This window comes from Ambystoma mexicanum, chromosome 5q, assembly GCF_040938575.1.
Source record: "Ambystoma mexicanum isolate Mex_15411 chromosome 5q, UKY_AmexF1_1, whole genome shotgun sequence".
Taxonomy (NCBI): domain Eukaryota; kingdom Metazoa; phylum Chordata; class Amphibia; order Caudata; family Ambystomatidae; genus Ambystoma; species Ambystoma mexicanum.
The window spans coordinates 117,964,084-117,976,260 of NC_090933.1; the positions used below are offsets into that span (position 1 = coordinate 117,964,084).

At 42.0% G+C, this 12,177-nt stretch overlaps 1 protein-coding gene across 1 annotated transcript in view; it reads right to left on the minus strand.

The window, feature by feature from the left end:
- LOC138497282 (dynein axonemal heavy chain 5-like) overlaps nt 1–12,177 on the minus strand; it is a 1,499,851-nt gene that overhangs the window by 828,892 nt on the left and 658,782 nt on the right. Inside the window, exons 45-46 of the mRNA XM_069620634.1 lie at nt 9,674–9,808; nt 8,786–8,975 (exon numbers count right to left, since the gene is read on the minus strand). Coding sequence (XP_069476735.1) covers nt 8,786–8,975; nt 9,674–9,808 — 325 coding nt within the window. The remainder of the gene's footprint in view (nt 1–8,785; nt 8,976–9,673; nt 9,809–12,177) is intronic.

Consider the following 12,177-nt stretch of genomic DNA (forward strand, 5'->3'; position numbering starts at 1 on the left):
AAAACAACAGATGCTGACCCAAGTTGTCTATTTGGTTTAACAGTTGATTTCAAATCAAGGGAGATCAGCTATTGTAATGAGCTTTGCGGACCAAAAACATCGCTTTCAACTCTACACATTAGACTACTGGCAGTCAATGAAATTCCCTGTGAGCCAACAAAAGGGGGCAGTAGCAAACAAGATGGAGAAAAAGCTTAGTAAGCGTAAATTGGATGTGTTGGAACTTAGCATAACCCTTCTTTGGTAGACCCAGATAAATTGCATTGCAATAACCCAATAAACCCACTATGGCTGGCATACATCATTCTAGCAGAGGAGGTAAAATAACCCAAACATCTTCTAAGGGTTCTTAACTGCAAAAAACAAATACTAGTTAGCAAACAAATCCGCTTATCCACAGACGAAGCAGAATCAAACAACATCCCTGAAGTTGCTTAATGTTTTAGATGGCATGTGACAAGGCCTTAATGAGGAAGGCCAATAGTTATGACTCCAGGTCTGAACGATATGTATGTTTGTTTATTTATTTATTTATAATGCACGCAAGACCTGCGGGTATCAGGGTGCAGAGGTTAAAAGAAGGCTTAGAGCTTAGTTAAAAAGTGGCATAAGGTACAATAAAGGTATACAAGCATGATATACAGAATGTACAGGCAAAGTAGATACAAAGAAATCAAATAACAGGGTAAAACACAGTACAGGCAGGGACATCATTTACAGGCAGTATGATACAATCTACAAGGCAAGATAGCTAAGGGCTATCATTATCTAGAGTATTACTTGTCATTATCTTTGCACCAGTTAATGAGATTCTGTCTGATTTAATGAATGTTTGATCAGCTCTCAGTGAGGTGGCAGGGAATTCCAAAGCTGTGCTGCTTTGACTGGGAAGCTGCTGCCCCTGATTTTGGATAGTTTGAATCTTGGTACAAAGAGACAATTGGTATTGACTATTCTAGTGGGTCTACTTGAAGATTTTCTATTAATTATTTCTGTCAGGTAGCATGGTGCCCTATTGCATTTGTGGATGAGAGATGCTGTTTTCAATCAGATTTTGTCATTGGTAGATAGCCAGTTGTATTGTCTCCTAGTCTCAAAAATATGCTCTTTTCTTGCTATACTTAGCGCAGCTCCGAGGGCATTTTTCTGGAGTGTCTGTATTCTCTTGATAATGTATTTGTTGGCACCAATGTAGAGGGCATTACAGTAGTCCAATTTGGACAGGATGAGGGATCTGGCCAGGATAATACAGCTATTAGAGGATAGGAAATGTTTGCCAGCTCCAATTAATTTACATGTATATGCAGTGGAGGAAGCCAAAGTGTTTACTTGTTTGGTAAATAAGAGGGTAGAGTCAAGGTACAAACCTAAAGTTTTTACTTCTTTGGCAACTTTAATGGGATTCCCGTCAATGGTGAAGGATAAGTAATCGGGTCCTAATCTTGTGAGATCGGAGGTGGTACCGAGGATGATGAGCTCCGTTTTATCATCATTCAAGCAGAGACCACGAGAGGCCATCCATGCCTGAATGATGCTGTTGATTCTATTCACCAAGGCCAAATCCTTATCATAATCCCCAGTAAGTGGTAAGAGAATCTGAGTATCATCTTCATATTTTGTGTAGGTGATACCAAGATGGTCTAGATCATTAAAAAGGGGCTTGGTAAATATGTTATACAAGGTCAGGAAGACACGTGACCCCTGGGGCACAACACAGGTAATGGGGATAGGGTCTGCAGCTGCTGAAGGAGAGAAGACTCCCATCGTCCTGTTGCTGAGGAAAGACTGTACCCAGACTATGGCCTCCTTGGAGAAGTGGGCTGCTGAGTCCAAGTGGTTACATAAAACCTTGTTGTCCACCAGGTCAAATGAAGCCGAACGGTCAAGAAGGAGAAGCAAGGCTAATTTTCCATCGTCTCTTAGCTCATCAATTTTGGCCTTGAGATCAATCAATGCTGTTTCCGTTCCGTGTTGTGGCCGGAAACCTGATTGGTGGGCTCCTAGAAGTTGGTTAAGTTCCAGGAACTTCTGAATTTGGAGGTATGCCACCTTCTCTTAAATTTTTAGGAAGAATGGCGCTGTCATGATGGGCCTGTAGTTGGTCCGTATAGTAGGGTCTAGTGTTTGTTTCTTGAGGAGAGGGTGTACCCAGGACTCTTTAAGGTTGCTTGGGATGGTACCTGATGAGAAGGAGTCATTGATACGTTTTGAAATGAAAGGTGCTAAATTTCTTGCAGCGTCCTTGATTAGTTGAGCTGGGCATTGGTCAACCTGGCAATTCAAAGGTTTGAGCGAAAGTATAACCTTCTCAACCTCAAGAATAGACTTTGGAAAAGCTGAAGCGGGTTAGTTGTTTTAATGGGGGCTTGGAAGTTTTGTTAAGTAGAGTTGAGGATGTTAGGGAAGCTTTCTTTTGTGCTATCTTGTTCTGAAGATTAGAGACTTCACTTGACTAGAGCATGCTAAATATTGGAGCACCAAGTTTTGTCTTAGAAACGCCAATTCCAATACAAGACAATTGCATCAAATTCTTTTAAGATTGTGAATAGTTCTTTCATGCTGGAGTTAGCTTGAAAAATTCTATTATCGTAAGTTCCTTGTTTCGCTAAGAGGATGTCTTTCTTGTATTGAGCTGATATGTTAATTAAGTTCGTTTTTTTTCAGGAGTGCAAAGTAATCTCCACGCAGTTTCACATTTTCTCTTATCTTTTCTCAGGATTTTCAAATGTGGGGTGAACCAGGTGTTGGTGGCTTTTGGACTTGCTATTTCTCAATTTTTGTGGGGCAATTTCATCAAGAGAGGAGGGCATAATTCTGTTATATTAGTCAACTAATGAGTTGGGTTACATATTGTCAGGTAGTGAATTGAGAATAGTTAAGATACGGAGAAGAAGTTTATCTAGTGTGATATTCTTTTTGTTTCTAGTTAGTATGGGGGTAAGGTCAATTTAGTGGTTGGCCTTTTGGTTGCCAACATGAATGATAGAAGGTGGTGGTCTGTCCAGATTTGAGGGGTGATGGAGGTAATCGAGGCGTTACAGTTGTAATCCGCCACCCAGTCAAGAATTCTCCCTTTGTTGTGTGTTGGACATTTCTGCCAGGATATTAGCCACAGTAGTTGCTTGTTGGTCTTTCGGGTCATTAAATCCCAGATTAAGATCCCTCAGCAATAGAGTTTGTGAGGTGCTTTTTAGGTTATCTGACAGAATAGTGGAGATATCTTCATTGAAGGTGCCAATAGCGCCAGGCGTTGTATACATACGATGGATATTAAGAGTTTGGGAGTAGGCGATAGGAATTTTGATTGAAAGGGATTCACATGATTTAATGTCTGGAGAAGGGGCTAATCTCATGGATAATTAGATTTAGCGATAATGGCTATGTCTCCTCCTCATGACTCACGTCTATCTGCTCTCAGAATAGTGTATTTGTCCGGGACTGCTAAGGTAAGGGCAGGACCTGCTGCATCATGTAGCCAAGATTCAGTGATGGCTAAGAAGCCATAGTTTTCTGCTACAATGAGGTCCGCTATCTCCGTGGCATGCACAACTAATGATCGTGTGTTTATCAAGGCCCCTTTGAGGTCTGATGTGGAGTTGTCTAGCGAAGGAGGGGGAGGGGTTCTGGAAATAACTTCAGTAGCATGTGTTCCAATATGGGACTTGGATTTTTGAGATTTTGTATGAAGGAGGCTAGGTGATGTATAGGGAGAAGCGATATTAAGAGTAGTCTTTTTTGTTGTTATGGTTTGTCTATTAGGTAGGCTCTTTCTGTGGCAGTCTATGATAGTCACAGATCTGGCTAGAGGTTCAAATAGTTTGGGCGAGCCTGAAGTCTAGAGTTTTTATAAACAATGTTACAAGGGTTATTTTGGTTCGGTGGTCCCTGTGGGGGTTAGACTTACTTGATAGTTGTTCTTGAGTCTGAGTAATGGGAATGGGTGCAATAGGCAGTGGTCGAGGAAGTTGCCATAGTAGTTGAAATATAATGAGTAGGTGGTATACGGATAGGTAGGCTTTGAAGATTAGTTAATACACCTAGTGTGAGGAGTGTGCCTAAGGAGACTAAGTTTAGCAGAGTAGTGTACATACTGCCTCAAGGTCAGGTAGGGCAGTGTAGTAGTATGGTGCAGAGGTAATTGCTCTGATCTGCACAGTAGGACCAAGTAGGTCAACACAGGGGGTTAAGCATACATAGGCTAGTGTAGTTGGTTCAGCACAATAGGTGAATTAGGCATCGGCTAGTGTAGTTCAACACAATGGGCTAGTCAGGTATAGGCTAATACATTTGAATACAGTAGGCTTGTCAGGTCTAGGCTAGTACATTTGACACAATAGGCTAATGGGTTTGGGCACAGTAGGGTAGTCAGGTCTAGGCTAGTACACATGACCCAATAGGCTAATGCATTTGGGCACAGTAGGCTAGTCGGGTCTAGGCTAGTGCTTTTGAACACAATAGGCTAGTCAGGCTGGAGTAGATTTAGGTTGAGCATAGGTAAAGCGAAGCCATGCAACGCTGGCGGCAGGTGCAAGTGAGCCTGCTAAGTATAGACAAAGTGGTAATGCAGTATCAGAAACAGGATCAGGCAGCAAGTGCTAATAGGCCTAGATACAGTCTCAATAATAATGCAGAGTAACAGCAAGGCCCTAGATACAGTCGTAGTCCTAATGCAAAGTAGTAGCAAAGATCTAGTGCTAGTGGGCTTAGATTACCAGAAAATGGTGATGCGGTAACAACAGATATATATATATATATCCATAAGAAATAGGTGCAATCTCAGTGATAATGCAGAATAGTAATCTGGATGCAGCCTCAGTAGTTATGCAGAGTAACAACAATGAGCCATGCGCAGCGTTAATAGTAAGGGCACAGTGCAGAAGTTATACATGCAGCAACATCATATTTGGATCCTCTAACGCTATGGAGTCCCTTATTCCTCGCGGTTGGCCATTGGTAGGTGATCGGTGTAAATGGCGGTGTTGGGCATTAGGGAGAAAAGTGTGTGGGGTTCAGGAGCTTAAAGTCATTTGTGACAAAGAGGTGAATTGTTATGCACTTACAAATGTGGTGCTTACCGAATTACGGGAGGATTACTAGAGATACATGGCATCTTATTATTTGAGAGCAGAGAGAATTTCTTTTGCAGATTGGAATTTCAGTTTTCTGTGCATTAAGTTCCAAAACATTAGCAATCATCCAGTCCCTTACCTGCTCCATACACTGCTTGAAACAGTGGCTTGAATATTTTCTGTATGCCCAAGTCAAAGGATCACCTGGTGCTGTACGGATACATATACAACATCATCCCATAGGCATGAATCAAAATTGCGATTGACTTCCTATGTACGTTAAATAACAGACAGTTTAAGGAGGATCCTGCGGTACCTCACAAATGATGGGCCTCTGTGGAAACTGAAACGGCCGTAGAGAGACAGTTTGCATCAGATTAATCAGAGATGCCCACAAGTCTGTGGAACTGCCCCGTCCTTTGCACACCCAATTTGTGTTAAATAACTACAAAAGATTTTCTGTTATAAATAGATAACTCGTATTTTACTGTTCACATAAAAAAATGTATGAATAATATATCATACATTCAATTTTCAATTTCCAATGCAGTATATATTTCTGCATACATATGCAAATTCTTTATGCACCCTATTAGTCTAATAGTCCCTTAATAAAACAATTGGTTTTCAAACATGAGTCAATCAAGTAATCACAATTCCTCCACGTATCTTCATAGATTATGGTCACTAATCCCTCATGTTGTGTTATCACACGAGTTCGCTCAACGCGTTTCGGGCGTATATTCCCTTCATCAGGAATAGAGGAGAAAATAAGGGGAGTGATTAAGAATCTTGGTCCATTCAGCTCTTGAATTGATTGATATTAACAGTATGATGTGCATGAAGCTCATAACTCCATACGTGGAAGCCAATAGAAAGAAAGGGACTGACAAGGTAAGAGCTGAATGGAACAAGATTCTTAGTCACTCCCATTATTTTCTACTCTATAATTTCTTTTGAGAAAACAACATCGTAATAAACCTCGAATCTATGAAAATACATGGAGCAATTGTGATTACTTGATTGACTCATGTATGAAAACCGATTGTTTGATTAAGGGATTAACGGACTAATAGGGTGCATAAAGAAGTTGCATATGTATACTGAAATATATACTGCATTGGAAATTGAAAATGTAATGTATGATGAAATACTATTCATATATATTGTATAACAGTAAAATACGAGTTATCTATAACAGAAAATCTTTTGTAGTTATTTAACACAAATTGGGTGTGCAATGAATGGGAGAGTTCCACAGACTTGTGGACATCTGTTGTTTTTTCGTTTCGAACACCACCTAGTGTCAGGGCTGGTTAATCGCCCTTGCACCCTACTATTCTCCAGAACATGGAACTAAATCGAACAGAACTTTGGGAGTGCTCCTGGCCAGTAGAATAGCATCCGAATAATCAGGAAAGACTTGCAGTCCCAAACCTTTCTTCTTATGGCAAATTTGAAAAAGTGTCCCATCATGATCCATGGTATTAAAAGTGACAGAAAGATCTAAAAGAAAATAGGGCCCACCAATATCCATCCAGCCTCTGATGTCACCCAATTCTACCATCACCACAGATTCTGTGCTGTGTCCGGATAAAATCAGGCCTTCACTTTCTCCTGACAGTTGACATGCCCTAGAAAAGTTTAACTGATTTGCTGCCACAGCCGTCAATCATTTGCCAGGCTATTGGAGCTGTAAGATAAGATGATAATTTTCAGGGACCAGGATTCGCTTTTTTTAAGCACAGGAGTTACTACTGCCACATGGGAAATGTCAAGAACCTTTTCTGGAAACCAATAAGCTATTTATGATTTTGCTCAGATTCGATATTGCTAATGTTCACCATTCCTTAATATTCCTGGCTGGCCAAGGGTCATGGGGGAAGCCAGTTGCTCACCGTTAGCATATAAGTTCGAACAAAGAAATAAGAGTCCAGAATTTTTGCTGGAACAGACAACAGAATAGAGTGCAAAAACTTTCCACATTACCTTTTTTTTTTTTTTTTTTAAATTATGATTAATGTGATTTTATTTGTACTTTTATGCTTATAAGATATTTACATTTGTATTTTGTGTAAAGTTAATAAACTAAACTATATCACAATAAATAAATAATAATAATAGAGGTCAGTTTGGATTGAACAGATAGGATTTTCTCCAAAAAAAACAGAGTAAACTGTTCACAAAATGCTTGAAATGGTGTAATTGTGCCATTTAGGGCCACAGGGGAGCGTAGCTCGATGAGTTCTTTAAAATAATGTTTTGCTACTGTCTGAGCTTTTAAAAATATTCTCTGTAATATTGTCTTTTGCCTGTAGAACCTATGTTATAGTTATGCATTTTCCTCATAAATACAAGTCTAGTATTGTGATCCTGATTTTTCCTTCAAGTTCTTTCTAGTTGCTTTATGGCTTCTTCTCCTATCTCCATTGCATTGTATACCAAGATGTACTGCTTTCGTGGGCTAGATTCACTAGCCTCATTTGTGCTGGTGGTAATTGGTTCACCACAGATGAAATGTTACCTTAGGAAATGTCCAGTATTTGAGAAGGGTCTTAGTTCTCAAGGTCTCCTGCTTCCGACTGTTTATTGGCAGAGAATCATTGACTGACCTTGTCTGGAGTTAGAATTAAACAGCTAGTGGCAAGTGGGGAAATCTATCAACTTTATTGACAATGACTGAAATGTCAGTAATAATACTAAACACAATCCCTGCATGATCTGAACAAGGGAGAAAGAAAGGATTAGTAACTTTAACCTGACTAAAATAATCAAAGATACAATCCAAAGTAAGGCCAGCTGAATGTGTGGGATGCGATAACAACTGTACAAACCCTCAATGATTCATGAGGTCCAACAAAGCTTTAGCATTTCTATTTTGAGTATTAATGAAACATTTAGATCCCTTAAGACTATCAATCGGGAACAGTGTGGTAAAAGGTTGGGCTATGACAATGCCAAATTCCGCAAAGAATTGAGATGCATAAACAACATGCAAAGTAACCGCCACTGGAAACTGCAAAACCGCCTGCTGCAGAACTGCTTCTAGGACCCATGGAATTGCTCTTCCAACTCTCCAGAGCTGGAATCCCATTTTCCATAGCAAGGGTCTTCTGTGGCTTGAACTTCATCAGCACTCAAGAAACTGCTCCTTTGGACATTTTCTCAAAAGGTCTACCTAGCCACAGAAGCTTGCCCAAATATGCACAACCAGTTTCTCTTGTCGCCCTTAACATTTTTGTATTGTCCTAGTTAAGAAAAGCATTCTATTTACTTGTAACTGCATTTCCTCTTCTAGGAAAGAGTCGTTATTGAACTATTGAATAACTCTTGAAAATGTGCTACTTGCTGCAGTGTTTTATAATACTGTTATTAAGTTTACTTACCTGTGAGTGTAGTGTTTCATCTCTTTCCTTTTACTACATAAAGAATAAAAGAGAGCATGGATATTCTCTCCTTTGGTACTTGTGGAATGTGTGAATTGTACCTGTTAAACACCCTACTCATTGCCTAAAAGTCAAACCTGGGCTGCTCTGCCACATTACTGCTTAGTGATAAGGGTGGAACTTGAGGGAATCACTGGAAGGTACACCTTATGACCCCGACTACAGGGCTTAACTTGTCCGTCATAAAATAACATATGTTCCCTCCTACATCAAAAAAGAGCAAATCGTCTTTGCTGTTGTAGACATTTAAAACACTTTTGCTGTACTGACCATGTCTGACGCGCTGAGTTTCGTAGAGCTGAATGAGTTTGAGAATCCAAGGTGGGTGGTGGATAAGTCCAGCTTCCTCTGTCTGTTTTTCAATAGCCCCTTCCAGCTCAGGGTACCCCGCTTTATCCAGGGTAATCCCTGGGAACAGATCATTTATCAGGCTCATGAACAAAGGCTCATCTTCGTCTACCTGCAAGGCAGGAGGAGGAGGAGGAAAAAAAAAGTTCAGAGATCGCACTGCTGAATGCATTTGGAATTAAGAACACCTATTATGGAAAGATTGATCATTACAGCCACGCCTCAGGACAGACATGTGATATGCGGTAATCGTTATGAAAATGACAAATTCATTATGTATTGTGTCATTTAGTGATTTTTAAAAAAGAAATGACAGAGCATCTTTCACTTGAGTATGGTTTGAGTAGATACATTTTTTGAGTTTGCGTTTTTTTAATGATGTTTCTTTCTATGGAAATTGAATTTTTGCAAAGGCAACAAAGTATAAACCCAAACCTGAAGTCTGAGTAACTTGGTTTCATGACAAAATAACTTTCAACTCGTGTAAACTCCATGGAACGTCCTGCAATTGATAAACCCGTGAACTGTTTGCTATAAGGATCCCTACTAGTTTGACTCCCTATGGTGTCGTATGTGAAAACCCATAAAACACACACCTTCAATGAACATGCCAATGCAGTATTCATTTTATCCATCATAACAGTTGTAGGCAGGTCTGTGGCTAACAGATTGCAGTGGGAGTGCCCCTGTCCCCTAATAAGGCTGAGGACTGTTCATAAAGCTCACCTACCCAACCTAAGAATGAGGTTCCCCTGTTCACAGTGCATTGCAGATAAACCACTAAGCGATCACACCAGAACACATACATACCAATTTGGAGAGGTTCATGTCACGCAGAACTCTCATCACGACCGTTTTTTCTGGTTCGCTTGGGTTGGATCTTTTGACAGCTCCCAGAGTCCTCAGAACAGACAGGATGTTTCGCAAACCGAAGTCATAGTGAACCTTAAAACACAACAGAGAGCATTGCTTGCACGGATATTATGGAGCACAAGCGAGTGCAGGCCGATGGCTTCAGAAAAGGGGATGCTGCGGTATCCTTGATATGCAGAACAAATGTACATCATGTGATGGGTACTGCAGCATTCAGATAGGCAGAATTACAAATGTGCATTATTCTGATAGATCTTGCAGTATCCGCGGCATGCATAATCACAAATGTGTATTATTGTGACACAATCACAATAATGCACATTCGTAGAAAAAATGTACTGCAACCAAAACGCAGGAGGGAGTAGTAGAGGCAGGGTTTAAGGAAGGGATGCAAAGTTCACATTGTGCATGTCGGGTTTGGACAGAAGGAAAACATTCTTCGGACCACGAAATTAACAAATTGCATCACAACACAGGTAATTTGTAATCATATGCATACATATTGGGCAAAGGATGTCATCAGACTATACTGAGGCTATTTACAATAATCAGGTCTTCCCATAAACAATACTTTACACAAAGGTGAGATCCTAAAAGCCCCTCTTGAAAGATAGTGTGATACTACTTCACACTTCCTAGCTGCGCATTGTTTCCCCCATAGCCTCACTGAACTTGAATACAAGTTGACAAGTGCGCTAAAAATAGCCGCGGAGCCTCTCTGCTCCCATGCATTATGGGACGGAGGCGCCCATGCGGAAAGGGCAACTCGCTGCCTCTTTCCTGTCCTGTGACAGGGAAACGCGTCTCCCGCCTCTTGCTGGTACTGCGAACGGTCCTAAACGCGACCTGGTTTCGGCCTAGCAAAGGCCCTGTTCAGATAACTGCAGCAACCACAAAACAGGATTCTAAAATTTTTGGCATTCAGTCTCGTCCACTAAGAATGTGTGGCAGTTGGTGCTTTTCTTTAACAAATGGGCATAAATAAGCTTCTCTCTGCACCAGCAGCAAACAAAAGCCAGATCAAAACATAGACCTTAGCTTAGACCATGGGGCTACTCTGTCTATGCGTCTATGGAGATTCAGGCGGCATTGGGCCCCTGGTACACCTCCCTTAGGGTATTACAGCCACAGCCTCACCGCCATTCTGGTAATCATAATGGCCCTCTAAGAGTCAAAAAGGGTCCAAGGCCATGTGCACGTGATTCTCCAGGATGAAATATTGTTCTTGCCTGTGTTCCAGTATGCACTGACCAGGGTGCCCTCTATGCATCTGCAAGGAGAACGAGGCTCTATGCGTTTGTAAGGAGAACGAGGCGAAAATGGGCTCCTTTGACGCTTCAAGCACAGGGGCCGCATCTCTCCAGCCCTTCTAACTCTCCACTGGGTCACGGTTGCTGCAAGGATCAAATTCAAGACCCTCTGCATCATACACAAGGCTTTCTGGGGCCTGGGACCACGCTACATCCAACTCTCTCCCCCTAAATACCTCCCCACAAGAGCCCTTCGCTCGCCTAGCTCCAACTCTGCAAATCAGACGTTTTTCCAAGCAGAAGAGGGGTATGGGGGGGTAGGTGGAGGAAGAGAGGTGGTAGATCCCTCTTCTGTGGCCGCCTTCCTCTGGAATGTCCTCCCTGACCCTCTCAGACTTGAGCCGGATCTCCTTAAGTTTCTGAAGCTCCTCATAACCCTCCTTTTCTCTTTTTCCCTCTCCCTCCTCCTTCCCTGCTAATGTCCACTCTGCCCGGGACCGGTGGCCTGGTTCCTTCAGATTCGTACAGGGTGCCAGTCCCCCCCACACCTCTCTCTACCCTCATCCTGCACTTGCCCTCATGGGACCCCCGCCCACACTTAGCGGGTTGGCTTGCACCCCTTTTAGCCTTCCAGCCCCTTTCAATTGCACTTAGTTGTGGACCCCTTACCCCCTTCATTATCTCCTTCCCCCGGGCCTCCCTGGCACTCTTTCTCTCATGGGCACTCCCACCCGTTCTTGCACTTCTCCCCCGGACTTCTCACCACGGCACTTGCTCGATCTGAATGTTGCAAGGCCTATTAGGATAGCTACTCTTCTCCCTCCTGTCTCCCCCCTATTCTCCTCTGCTCTCCCCTCCTGCCTTGCTGTGCCTCAAAACACTTGTGTTTAGGCGCATTACAAATGAACAATATATACAATTAAAATAAATAAATTGAAGAGACAGAATCCACCACTCTGGTTTTCATAACGGCCCTCAAAGAGTCAAAAAAAAGTCCAGGCCTTGAGCATACTATCACCAGCATTGCATCAACATCACATGTTGTGCTTGCCTGTGCTCCAGTGTGCAACAAATGGGGCTCCTACCATGGCCCCCTTGATTCGCTTTCGGTGTGGGTGTATTCAAGGGAACCAGGAAAGACCCTTACGCCACTAACGCAGTGCATGCTGAAAAAGAAGCATACGTTGGATT